The sequence below is a fragment of the Crocodylus siamensis genome, chromosome 7 (assembly GCF_052110815.1).
Source record: "Crocodylus siamensis isolate JL-2025a chromosome 7, ASM5211081v1, whole genome shotgun sequence".
In the NCBI taxonomy this organism is placed as follows: Eukaryota; Metazoa; Chordata; order Crocodylia; family Crocodylidae; genus Crocodylus; species Crocodylus siamensis.
In genome coordinates, this window is record NC_143401.1 from 77881958 (window position 1) to 77896554 (window position 14597).

Below are 14597 nucleotides of genomic sequence, written 5' to 3' on the forward strand. Positions count from 1 at the left end.
CTTCTACAAAACCGCTTGTTTAAGTTTCTAGCTGAAGCAAAGAGTTCAAACTATTTTTTCATCAGGTTTTGCCCTGAACAGGAGCACATGACTAAATAGAACATAAATCTGTAATCCCTTAGCAAAAACTCTTGCTGTTTCTCATACAAACACTAACACACAATTTAAAACTCTTAATATCTTTACTTTGCATCAACTGTTTCCCTGAGCATTCTGTTACTAAAGATATGACTGCAATTCTCACTGAAACCACATGAGCTGAATAAGGCTAAGTATTTACGTATCTTTTGGGGTTGTAGTTACTCTTCATCATAGCTATCTAGAAAATCATTATTTCCAGATACTACTGGAAATAAAATTGCTCTAGATTAAATCACTCAGACTAATGCCACTGAGAAAAAGAAAGGGTTTTTTTGAAGAATCAATTCTTCAGCTATTAAAGCCACACTTAAAATTAACTGCATAATAGAACAAATGTTTTCAATCCGATCATTTGTCTAATCCGCATTCCAAAAAACAGAATCAAATTCTTGGTTCTATCTGGGTTAAAGGTTATATTAATTCTGTTACCTCATTTCCAAATGATCTTATGCTCTGGCATTCCCAGAACATATGGGGTATAATAGTGGCTCAATTAATTTGAAAATTGAGCCAGTATTTTCATTTCAGAAGCATGCTAGCAAAATTCCGGGCCTGTGTCTGAATCAGTCATTCAACACATGACTTTCAGAGCTAAACTCAAAACTAGGAGGGTTGTTATCTTCATCATCTGTTTTTATTCGAGATATCAATACTGGAAAACACTGCCTTTGACGTAATCAGTCAAGATTTCACAGCTTTGTAAATGTAGTGCATTTCATATCCGAGAAGGTTCCCTAGTGATATTGCACAGTAGGCTACAGAAGAGAAAACCTATGGGAAAAAGGAGTGATTTTGTAACTGTATTTACTTAGATTTATAGTTAGTTTTACTCTTTACCAGATTACTATGGTGAACTGGCCTCCATAGTTCTACTGCTGATTATGTAATAAAGGACAGAAAGAGGTTATAATCAACCTTAAGATAATGGTGGTGATGATGATCACCATCATAAATGATGAGAGTAGTAATAATCATAATAATAATAATGATAACAACAATAAACAAACAAACAAACTAGGTCAGTAAAATCTATTGCAGGGTTCTTTCTGTGTTCCAAACTGTCTGGTTTGTAAGTTAGGCAACAAAGGTTCTTTGGGCAGATGTGATATCTTTTATTAAACCAAGGGAGTAGTCTAATACTCAGCTGGTCTAAAAAAAAGAGACCACATCTGCCCAAAGAACCTTGCCTGCCTATGCCCTTAGGCCAACAGGGTACAACTAAAAACCCTGCTACGGTGGTCTGTAAATTGCATCTTACAAAGCTTGTTAACCACTTTACTATCAACATTCTGAAATCCACTCTTTATTTCAATTTTTTATTTTTAGAAGCCATGAGCAGATGGTGAACAGAATCCACGTAATAAAAAATAGGCAAAAATTCAAGACAAAAAAAAGTTGGAAGTACAGTATACTAGTATTTTCCTCCACAATAAATATAACAGACTGTTTTAGGATTTTCTTCTCTAAAATAAGATGCCTGGAGATTCATGTTTCTGTTTTCTCTTCCCAAAAACTACTCTGTGTGTGCACATCAGAGACAGCAGGCTTGTAAACAAGCTGAATACCTACCTTGCCTTCAGAAGTTACAGTGGGCAAAAATATGGCCTTTTCAGAGGTTAGAAGGCTTGCCACTGACTACATCATAAAATGGATTTTACCCTGAAATCCTCGAGTTGATGTTATAAACTCACTCCTTTCACAGGGTTCAGCTTTGCTGACCAAACTTCACATGAATTGTTTTCTCTAATCTTGGTTGTTTTTAGTGTTTCCACAAGTGTTTCCTTTGTCCCAGTTCCCCATTCCCATTGCGGAGAATGCTGTTAGTATATTTTTATGTGCAACGTAGAGTTTGCATCTTTCACAATGAATCAACAACATTTGAGCAGATTTAGACAAAGTGCTGTGCTCTTTATAATGGTGCGTCAACAGAAGAGCTCTGCCACCCCATTTACAACTTAATTTATTTTTATTTTGAGCCTGAAAACTACTATATTGGCACTAGAATCTTTTTCTCTATAAGTGCCTTACTCAGTTCCTTCCAGGCTGACACAGAAAACTTTACTTTGAAAACTTTACCCTTGCCCATATCCTTCTGAAAGCTATGGTTATAAATAGAGAATTAATTAGACAGATTATGCTCTGGTTTCTAATCGGCCTTACTTCAGGTACCTGTTAATAAATTATTAGATTTAGAGGAGTTTAACGCCACTCATTAGAACGTAATGGTGTGAGATTTTAAAAGCAGCTAGTTACATTAGGAACACAGGATGTGTTGACCTAACATTGGACTTGAGTTCCTACAAGAATGGGGGTTTTTTTGGCTTCTTTTGTTTTTTAAAAAAGAGAAAACCAACAGGCCTAAATCAATAAGGTTACATCTGAAAATCTTATGAACTATGCAAAGAAAAGTATCTGAATTTAGCAGTTAATTTTCTGATGCTATATTGAAGCATTCAGGTTAGCTGATACTTGATGTCAGATTTTGTCCCTTGTAGATGACAGAATTTAAAAGGACAGAAATAAAACAGCATTCTAACATGTTCATAGACTAGCTATTGAAAAAAAGACTTTAAAAGATAAGAGAAGTAGTGATCCAACAACTCATATAAGCAAGACTTTTTGAAATAATGAAAATGCCCAGAAAACTAAGGGTACCTGTACACGAGCACAGAGGCTCCTCCAATGCACTGTAAAAAAAAAAAAAAAAATGCGTATTGAAGCAGACTCCGAGCAGGGCAATTACTGTGCTCTAGCAGCCTCTCACGTCTTGTGCATCAGTGTCCCCCCACTTCAAAATGGCAGCAGGGACACTTGAACTAAAGCTCACTGAATGGGCTTTAAATTCAAGCACTCCCACCACCATTCTGAAGCGCAAGGACACTGATACACTACGTTGCTTTAATTAGAGCGGCTCTCAGAGCCGCTCTAATTAAAGTACCCCCCAACTCCTGGAGCACGTGTAAATATGTCCTTAAGTTATCTGCAGGTCATCAGGCTACAAATGAGGAAACAAAGCTTACAGAGGACAAAAAGAACACTTCAAAGTGACAGTGATACGCTCAGTTTTTTGCTTAAAAGTGTCTTCTGTTGCTTTGGCATTACACTAGCATTAATCAGCGTGTTGTGCATTATATAATGTTTCTGTGTCTGTGTGACAGACCTGTTGCTCTCAAGAAACCCTCCATTGCTTAAGTATGCTCACAGAAGCCAGTTATACTGAAGAAAAGCAAAGCTTGTACCCTTTTAAAGGTATGGAAGTTCGATTTTCAACTGAGCATTCCTCAAATGACTTAAATAAGACATCTTGAAAATTTAAAAACAGGAATAACAATTCACTCAGAGCTGTCATGAGAACAAAAGATTTTGGGGCACTCAAGTCTTGGACATTTTTTCCTAAGGGGAGAAAAGGCATAAAATAGAGTTTTCAAATATCTCCGTAGAAAAATCCTGCAGTCATCCTGCATTACACTGTGAACCCTACCAAGAATAATGTCAGAACTGGAACAGGAGACCTCCAAAGAATACCTGGATTAAGTGGTTCTGGAAATGTCATACTTTCAATGTTGGTAAGAGGTTTGTGCAGTAGATGATCATACTGCTAAAGATTCCATCTTTTCAAATGAGACATAAAAATAAAATCCTAACAATGTGCGATTAAAACATACAATCTATTCTAAATTTGCAGAGATAGACCTGGTGTTCCTTGCTGTGTACTCTACAGAGCATCTATTTGCATCTTTCACCCTTGAGGAGGTGCTTACACTTCAGCAACAGATGAAGTCACTTCCTGAACCATAACAGTTTTCCCAGTGTTTTGGGATCCTCTGGATCAAAGGCTGTAGTCCAAATGGCCTCTTTAAGGTTGGGTTCTGTTTTGCATTTAAAACAAAACCTTAATTTAGGCACCTTCTCCACAAACAAAGCAAAATCACAAATGGCATAAACATCATAATGCTGAATATTTACTAAAGCTAAGGTCATAATTAAGATGTTGTGCTAATCTGTGAGATAAATAGCTAGTGTTACATGTAAAGAGAGAGAGAGAAAAGAGTCTCATTCATACATAAATGCTAAAACAATGGCAAGGGGAAAAAAGGATTAGTCATATAAATAGTTTTTCATTTAAACCACTATATTTCCCAGTAAAAAGCTTCCTGCTAAGTGTAGGCAAAATTGTTGCTGTTTATGAACCTGAGGAAACACTTAATTTCAATTATAAAAACAATTAACAACTTCTTATTTAAGTTGGGGGAGGGGGATACCATAAATACAGGATGCAGATTCTTTGCTGGTACACAGCTTATTGACTTCAAAAGACTGTCAGTTTTCATCAGGACAGAGTTTGACCCAAACAGTTTTTCTTACTTGAAGTTAACTTTCCCATGTGCATAAAAGTAACAAAATCAACTAAGGTGTTATCCTAGTAGTATACTCAAGTGGAATAATTAACCACCTGTATCATCTTAGTTACTATTATTAATAATAAGAAGAAAGTACAAGATGAATACTGAATGCTCAACATAAAGCATCATGTGTTTTCCCTTTAACTGCTGCAGCATTCCTCTTTTTTATTCGATAGATATTTCAACTAGATTTACTGTAAAAAAGTTATGACAGATAATATTTTTTCAATATTAATAAATGGCTCACTGTTCTTATTAAGTTCTGAAGAATGCATTGATGTAAAAGCAGTAAAAACTTTGCTTTCTACCCAAGCCATTGCTTTCAGGGAAGTACCAATGATTTAAAATCTGGGTGTCTTCTGAAGCAGAGCAAGACACTCCGAATATTTAATCTCTGTCAGTATGATCTATCATATAAACACAACCTATTAAGCCTTATTTCCACTACACAATTAGCAGTCCTTTCAAACATTCTGATATTAAATTCCTGTATATCGTTGCACTACAAGACCTGCATTTTATAGCACGAGGTTTCAAAGACAACTGACCTCTACAAACTAATAAATTAATTATGCATATTCAAAAATCCAAAATGAGCAGCAAACAATAGCAAGACTATACAGCATTCTTAGGACCTTAAAATTCCAGATGTTTTGCAAAAAGGACGCAATATTATTCACTGGCAGTCACCCTGCAGAGTAGAAAGTCTCCTGTCCAGTAGATAGTTTCTCAAACATCAATAAATGAAGTAATGTTCATAATAAAAATTAGAGAGGTATGCACATTGTTCCCAAAAGCAGCAAAGGAGGTAAAGCCATTTCACATGAAACACTTCACAAGTGCAGGTCAGTGAATACAACGAGGGTCCCATGGCATGCTGGCACATGTTGAGATCTTTTCAAAGGTGCTGTGGGGCCCAAGCAATATTAACACTGGTAGGTAAACCCAGAGATTTCAAATAGGAATTTAGAGTGTTAAAAACATGGGACCTGTTTTGGTCTTCCTGAGTTCTTTGCAACAGGAAAATTCCTCTAGTATTTTTCTGTAGTTCAAAAATGAATGAAAATTAAGAGCAGGCTGACTAAAAAATGTCTTGAGCCTGTTCAGGGGTTCCTTGAATCTAAAAAGTTAAGAACCACTGGTGCAGGTTTTCCTACAGAGCCTGGTTTTCGATAAACATGAAAGGGGATGATTGAAAACCGCTCAGGATATTTTTCTATAAGTTTGTGATATTTGAATTGAACAAGCCTTGCTGTTATAATAAAAGACTTCTTACGCTGTTTTTAAATACAGGCATCATGGTGAGTAAGGAACCCAGCAAATGCTTACTCACGGCCTCTGAAAGTGAAGTTGAACCGGCAGCTTCACTTGCCTTGGAGATGAAATATGCATTGGATCCCAACCGACAGATTAAGAAAAGAAACAAAGCCCTGCAGGTGAGATTTAAAGATATCTGTGAGGCCCAGAATGAACAAAGGGACAAACAACTATCTACAATACAACATACAGACAAAAGAGAAACAAAGCCCATCTCATATAAAACAGCTTATCGTAAATATATGACAGTGCCTGCACGAAGGTCAATACCTAATGTTACTAAGAGCACAGGAGTTCAGACTTCACCAGATCTTAAAAAGTGTTACCAGACATTCCCTCTGGACCGCAAAAAAGGGAATATTATTAAAAGCATCTCAGCTGTTGACACCTTTAAGAGTCAAAACAATGGATTTCTAATAGATATTAAGGATAAAGACAGTAAAAACTCAGGGGAGGCTCCTCAATCTAGCAAGAAGGTCAGTGGCCTAATGACCGCAGAATTTATTTCCCATACTAATGAACGCATGAATGCAATAGATCAGCCTTCTAGTGACAACTGTTCAGAGGCATGTAAAAGCACTGATTTGCACAGCTGTACTAAAGAACCTTCTCTTCAAAACTCAGCAGACTCTACTTCAGAAGAACCTGATTACCAGCTGCATGATAAAGCAAAACATGATACAGGGCCATTAGGTAATGAGGAATCTAATCAATCAGCACATGGAAAAGTGTTTAAGACAGAAGTAGCTACCATTTATTTACCTGCGTCCAGTTCACATGCCATACGGCCTGACTTGCAAAACTCTGCAGCAGAGACTGAATGGTTATTGTGCCCAACAACAGATGAGGAAAAAAAGAGAACTGTGCATCTTAATGGTTTGCAGTCCCAATCAGTAAATCCTCAGGCCTGCTCATCACAGGCACAGTGCCAGTCTCCCGAATGTAATGAACAGACCCTTCAGATAAATGTTTCACCTCTGAAAGAAAGTCAGCCTTGTCAGACAGCAGTTGCTGTGAGTGAAGGATGCCAACAAATTGTGCCTCACACAGAAGTGGTGGACTTGAAAGCACAGCTTCAGATGATGGAGAATTTGATCAGTTCAAGCCAGGAAACCATAAAAGTGTTGTTGGGTGTTATTCAGGAGTTAGAAAAAGGAGAAGCTCACAGAGAAGGGTAAGTATAAGCCAAACTATTTATAAAGCTTTCTTAATATATACTGCTTTTTCATGTGCTATGTTAATCTACCAGAAACATAACTCTTAAATAGATTCTGCTATAGTATCAATGCCAAAAAAATCTGCTTCATAATTTTCATGTGCAACAGTTTTCCTCTTTTATAAGCCAGTCCTAGAGATGCCTACTATTGTCACTAGCAAGCCTACATTTAGCTATGTTTGCATCTTCAGAATATAATAATATAATATAATAACCCTAATAGTTGTTTGTTTTGGTTTGGTTAAATAACTAACTCATGGATCTTGTTCTATGCGGTTTTGTATAGGAATTGAATTGATAACTCCAATGAATTAGTACCTATAATGACACAGAAGCTATTTCTCTTTTACTAGCATAATACCTTTTAGAATATGTAATATTCTTCAATAATCTTTTTCTAGCAACAGTATCTTAACACTGATTGTGCATATGCCTTTAAAACTAAAAAACAATCCTAATTCTATAAACAGACTAATAAAAACCTAAAAATGTTAATGTAAGTATATAATTGCCTGTGTAAGCATTTTGTTTTGTCCATTCCAATTATGAGATTAACTGATTTGTACTTCTTTAAATACTCAATATACATGAACTATTTGAATAGCGAGTTTTTAGAAATGCTGATATTGTCCAAAATATGCAAAATTTTATCATAGCCAAGGAAAAAAAATACATCTTCTCTCCTTAACTATGGTCTATGTCCTTAGACCAACATAGCTATAACCAACACTCTCCTTAACAACAGTATTTTGCATCTTCTTCTCCTTAAGTGGTGCAAATAATTGTTATTTAACCAGCTAACAACCAGCAAATTGTATTCAATCTCCACACCAAAATAGTACTTTTCATAATTAGAGTACAACTCTTTAGTCCTAAAATCTCCAAATATAACGCTTACAAATATATCAGTGTTTTGTACCTACTCACTGCCATATAATGCCAAGATATAACAATGGGCTTCCTATTCTGCAGCTTTTAGCAGGGACAGATTTCTCTCCAATCCCTACCCCATGTTATCACACCAACATGAAATACAGACAATTTCAATTACACTGTTACAAACGCTCTATTGAATATGCTTTTCCCTGAATTCATCTACCAATATGTATTTTCTCGTCACTGCTGTAGATACAAAAGAATCCTTCCTCCACTGATTACATTTCTTATCTTTAAATGCTTCACAAACGTCTTTATGTTAGAGCAATGGTAGATGTTACTTGCAACAACAATAGGTAAAATATTGGGAGACAAGTGTGAAATTCTACATAGCTTATTTTTAAAGGAGAGTAAGCTTGTACTGCTAGAAACAGTAAAACAGTTTAACTGGGCACTGAACACAGAGCATAAAAGTGATTCATTAAGGTAGGAAGCTGGAAAGTAAGATGGCCCTCGTGAAAGCCCCAGGCAAGTTCCCAACATGCCTCTGCCTGCTCGACAGGGTTAAGGAAATAATTTAGAGCTGAGTACACTAGACTTGGATGCACCTCTTAAGTTTCCCTCCACACTATGGAAAGTTTCACCTCGTCCATCTCTGCCTTGCAGTCCTTTTGTACCACCCAAACAATTTAAAGAGGTCAAAATACACAAAGGGCTATGACCCTATTTGGAGAAGTGTCCACTATTGATTGTATTCTACAACTCTGACTAAAAGAGCAGCTTTTCTTTAAAAAGTATGTGTATAACATGAAAATAAACTCAACCTTTATTCCACAAAGTAGAAAATTTTTTTGAATAAGTAGATTGCCAAGCCCTTTTATTGTCATAGGAATTCTACCTTTAACTTTATTGCTACAGTAACTTTTTTTCTAGGGACCAAAAATGAATGCAGTTATTCACTCTGCCTCTCAGTCCTTTTTATAATTCTAGAATATTGACTTAGTGCCTTGTTAGGGATGGTTTATCATTTGGTTGCATCAAAACAAAAGAAATATTACTTTTACTGCTGTGTAGATCACAGCAGACAACCACTTCCTCTACCTGAACAACAGTACTCAGCATTTATAGCTTTTACCGACTTTTCAATTAATATGCGGTGTATACAGCTTTTTATAACCAACAGGGTTTACAAAAATCTTATCAACACAGTACAAGCAATATTGTGGGGATTTTGGTTGTTTTTTGGGGGGAAGGGAGGGGCAAGAAGGTGGACTTTAACTTTGTAATCAGCTTTCCCTCCAGTCAAGAAAGTCACAGCTCTTAAGTAGTGCCATGGGATTAATACTCGTATTTTCATTAATACGTTGTAGGGCTTGAACTGCTATCCTATATAACTCATTGCTAAAAGTATTGAAACCAACAACTATTATATATCAGCACCTCTAGTGTTAATAGCATCAAAATCATCCATGTATAGCTTTTAAAACATCAGTTCTACATTTTCTTTGTTCATATAGCAACACCATGCAGTATTCAACTCCACTGAAAATATATTCTCACTAAATGCTAAAAGAGAGCAGCTATAATACTTAACAGCAAGTAGAGGTTGTACCACACCAAGTTCTTTCCCCTTTACTAATTCTGATATTTATAAGACTAAAACATGATGTTTCTTTTGCCACTGGTTTAGATTCAAATCCATATGTTTTTCACATAATGTTAAAATTGACAAAATGGGACCAAACTGACTGTCAGAGGTTTTTAAAAAACAAAGGGCTTTTCAACACGTTAAAATGGCCTGAGAATTCTGGACTTTTCAAGGAAAAAAGCCAAAATTGGTTACAGCTAACCTGTGGTGCAACTTCAAAGATGGATTTATATAAAAAAAATCTGCAGGGAATTTATGTCATTGTAGGGAGCCACTAAGTAGTTTTAATTTTTTAATCAAGGGACAGATGTTTAAAGAATTCACCATACGATCACTATATACATTATATGAATGAGGATCTTAACCTCTCTGTAGTATTTGGAATCTTCACAAAAGTTACCAGAAAAAAAAAATGAATTTGGCAAGAGGGAGGGAACATTCATTATATACATTATGTGTATTCTTATTATTCTTAGTAGCGACACCGGCAAGTACCATATGCTGTTTTTGGAAGGTTGCCGTTTCAGTCAGAAACAGTATAACTATATCTGCATGGTGCTTTAGGCTCAGTGATGGTGCTAATTAGCCTACCCCATGCTAATTATCTCACCCACAGCGCCTGTGAACATGGCTAACCCCATTTCCAGTTTAGAAGCTAACCCACGTAGAGCACCATGGGAGCAGCAAGTTTATCATGTAAACGTTCTAATTTAATGTATGGGAAAAATAACAATGTATGGGAGAAAAGGATATACTACATCTTAGAGTTAGATCTCCAATTTATATTGCAGCTGAATACCACAAGAGCTCTTTTCAAGTGGAAAGGCATACGGTTCAGATTTAAATGATAAACAGAACACATAACTCCCTGCTAACAAACAATATTTGGTGTTTGGTGCATCTCCCAGTGAGCTGTTTGACTCATGTAATCAAGGCTACATTTATATACAGTGGATATGCACCAAGTCCAAATTCTGCTCTTGCAGATGTGCAGACCCACTAATTCCAGTGGGATTGCTTAGGTGCTAGCAAAAGCAGAACTTGATTTGCTATTCTAAAACTTGGCTAATTAAAACACTGCACATTAAATATGTTAAAGAGGCAAGACTGGAGCCTTACAAGAGTTATAAAATATGTTAATTCATCTGTTAAATCTGTATGAAGACGAATGCCTAAATTCTGTAGTCAACCCAATCTTTGAAAAGTTAAGAACCAGTTCAAGTACAATTTATGTTTGTACCCAAGTGCATAATAAAGAAGGAACTTTATAACATCTTAAGGAAAATTCTGGAAGTATCTCAAGTAGCTCCTAGGCTTAAACTTCGGCAGTTTGTACCTCATACACTGGAAGAAGATTTAAGGTTTGTATTTGCTTAAAGTGAATGGAATTTAAAATTAAAATAAAAAGGGACGATTCACATTTGTTTTGCTGGAATTCTCATCCCTGGCTGGGAAGCAGTGAAGGGCAGGGGGAAGAGAGAGTGTGCAGGAAACAGAGGGGAAAAAAGGACAATGCCATCCAGTTTTAACAGCTACTTATAGTCTTATAGTACCAGCCTCCAACTGCAGAAACCTTTCCCTGTTCTCACTGATAGCCCACCACTGGGAGGTTACCCCTAATCCCTGGTTTGCTTCTCCAACCTAGGGACTTGTAGGGGCTTTGTGACTTCCCTAGAAAGCTGAGTGACACTTGAAAAAAGTAACAGGATTTCTTCTTTCAGACGACAGGAAAAATAAGGCTCAAACTGTCCAAAAAGACATGGTTCCTTTGGAAGTGGTATATCAACAGTGACTGGCTCTTATTTTGAAAAGATTCTGGCTGCCACCTGTTCTTCCAGTTGCAGACATGGCAAAAAAGAAGGAACAAAGTTTAATTAAATCAGTCTGGGGAGAGACCTAGAAGGACAGGTAGGAACACAAATGGGGGAGGTGGGCAGGGGCGTGAAGACAGGGACAGAGGAGTGGTAGAGAAACTTAAGTCAGATACATCTTCAAAATCCCTGTTTGTAATGTAAGGTACCTATTAAATGTATCCAATAACTATAGAATGCATTAGACACTGAACATAAGCAAGTCTTGGATCTTGCGATGATAATCTTTGGAAGACGAGGCTATTGTTGAATTTTGCTTTTTGCTGTGCAGTCTTTTACGTCTCCACCAATGCTGTGTAGAGGACAAACCAATGCTGGCAGAATTACTCTCTCAGACTCATGTGTCTCTTCACTTTCACATCGTTTCACTATGGCCTAACACTGCCATATTGTAGCGGTTGCTTGTATAGGTTATTTCTTATAAGAGATGTGCCCAAAATGGTTGTATCTTCATGATCAAGGAACGAATAATTTGGCACACATTAGTGCTTTTTAAGTTTCACACATAGTAAACCAAAGAATTGCCACTTCCCTGACTCATTCTCTTCCTTCCCATCATTAGCTTTAAGACATCTGTCTGTGATGACACAGCTATACTATTAGATGCAAGTGGCAGAAACAGCTATTTTAATTTTCAAGTTGTCACAGAAAACAGCATTTTTTCTTTACTCCTCTCACCCTGCACACAAAAACCTTTCCCTTCCCAATATCTTAGATTCTGATTCTAAATATTAATGGTCAGTTCCTGAACTGTCAGACTGCTTTTCCCACTTCCAGAAAGTATATTTATTGGTATAACTCTTTACGCTTGCTTATGGGAGTAATGTTACAGTTAATACTTTTGTGGATATGGAAAGAGTAAGAGGAATAAAGGTCTGCTTGTTTTCTCCTCTTCTTCTGTGCTACCCATATTCTTCAGTTTAGATTTATGTAGCATCACTGATCTACTGGCTGTCAGACCATGTAGGCCAACGTAGGTAATTATTTTGGGCAGAGGGCTGCTTACTGAGTTTTGGCAAGCCAGGTAAATATTAATTTTCTAAATTTTGGGGGAGCCACGCAGAATGGCCTGGCGGGTCACATGTGGCCTGCAGGCTGCATTTTGCCCATTTTAAAGTTCTTGCAACTATTTCCTGGTAGGTGCTAGGTTACAGCACAGTCTCTGATCTCCTCTTCCCTCACTCCAAATCTAGAATAAATTAGTAAACATAACAAAGTGTATTGTGGTTGGGAACTCTGATCTCCCATGGATCCATCACATCCAAAGTTTAAACCCAGATTCAACTCCTGGTTCTGATCTGTATCACCAAAATCTGGCTGTAAAGACCTGTAGAGAAAAAGCAGGATCAAGAAGGTAACTGCACTGAGAATAGCAACCCACATATTTCTCATCTGACTTCAAATACAGGCAACAAACTATCCACGTGTAAGCAATTGTGGGCATGTCTATACTTGCTGCTAGCCGCTATGGCGCCATTATTACTGCACTGCCTTTTAGTACTTCCAAAAGTACCTTTAGGAAGTACTAAGAGATGGAGCAGTAACAGCCTGTACTGCACCATGCACAACTATTTTTAGGCAGTATGTTGCCATAGTGATGTAATGTATACAGTGATGTAGCATCTGTGGGCTGTAACACGTTGCTATGATGATGTACCGTTATGTGTAAACATGCCCAAAGTCCAGATATTTCTCTCAAAAGGCGCTTCATCTTGAAGTCGGTTTGCAAATGTGAAGTGAACCAGTCTTGTGGCTTTCAGAACAGTATGCAAGACGGGTGTTGACAATATTTTTCATGGTAATGAAACTGGATCTTTCTATTGCTCTTAGTGTTGAGGTTTCAATCAGACGCCCTGAAGATAAAAAGTGGAGGACAACTCCTCTGTTCGTATATATTCCCTGAATACAGAAAATAGGTATTCAGAACACCACAATGTAAACACAAGGAATATAGAAATAAATGGCAGCTCTACCATATGTCTCTTCAAAAAAACTGAAAAAAATTAAACACCTTCTCATATGTTCAACATTTTAATATTATACATCAATAGGCATATCGCCTCGTATCTGACCTTCACAAGTTAGGCAGTGGCTGATCTAGTTTCTCAGGCTGACACAAACTTCAGAATTATAAACCCAGGACAAGGAGGACATTGAACTGGTTAAATCACAGACCATACAAGATTTATTAAAATGGATCAGTATCCAACATATACTAAAACAGTATAGGACAGTTTAATTGACATTACTTATTTCAAAACGTTAACGTTTACCTAGCTTCTTAGAAAAACTAATACCACGAACAACTAATGACCCAGAAAATACACCGTTATGCTAAATCACTCTGAGTTGTGACTATATAGCTTGTGAAGTCAAACTGCAATACAGTATATGCCATCAAAAGTGCCCATTCAGTTAGAAGCAAAATCTGGTCTGCACAGATGAACCAATATTAGACATTCAGGTGGTTCTGAGTTGCAGCTAGATCTAAAGAAAAGAAACTGACTGATTTATACGACAACATGAAACCTAATATGATATTTCCTTCCCCTTAGCAGGATCTTTAAAGTGTACATAAGAGCAGGGGCCTTCATGGAGACTTTATGACTTTAAAGTTTAATGACATGAAGGTCGATACGACCTTGTTTGCCAGGTTCAGATGATGTGCACCCAAATCCCTGGTATTATTACTGGGGTGCAGTAGCAGTCCCCACTTTTTTTTTTTTTTTAAATCAATAGATAGATATTGTCTCCCTCACTGTCTCTGTATAGACACTGGCCATATCTAGCAACAGACATTCTGTCTCTCCATATATAGACACACACACTATATATATGAAGAGAGAGAGAGTGTGCACAAATCTCTAGCTTCTCTTCTGATCTGTGGCAACTCGTACACACACACACACACACCCACCCACAGATAACAGAAATTTTTTTCTAAGTGCCAGGTTGACCCTCCACACGGCTTTCCAAATCATGCCCCTGAAAGGAGAGTTTGTCTACTAATGAGTTTTTTTGTTTGTTTGTTTGTTTTTAACAGAGGATGTTATTTAGACAGTAAATGATTAGTTTTCACTTTAAATTATTAAAGTAATCCTTTAATAAATATATTTTGACTGTCA

The 14597-nt window shown here is 36.9% G+C and overlaps 2 protein-coding genes across 4 annotated transcripts in view; one reads left to right on the plus strand and one right to left on the minus strand.

Annotated features, from left to right (window-relative positions):
* DOCK1 (dedicator of cytokinesis 1) overlaps positions 1–14597 on the minus strand; it is a 553358-nt gene that overhangs the window by 315250 nt on the left and 223511 nt on the right. The window lies entirely within an intron of this gene.
* Positions 1–14597, plus strand: part of INSYN2A (inhibitory synaptic factor 2A) — a 71126-nt gene that overhangs the window by 14647 nt on the left and 41882 nt on the right. For both annotated transcript variants that reach the window (XM_090058393.1, XM_090058394.1), the window contains exon 2: positions 5838–7035. In XM_090058393.1, the coding sequence (XP_089914519.1) occupies positions 5843–7035 (1193 nt within the window). In that variant the 5' untranslated portion in view covers positions 5838–5842. The remainder of the gene's footprint in view (positions 1–5837; positions 7036–14597) is intronic.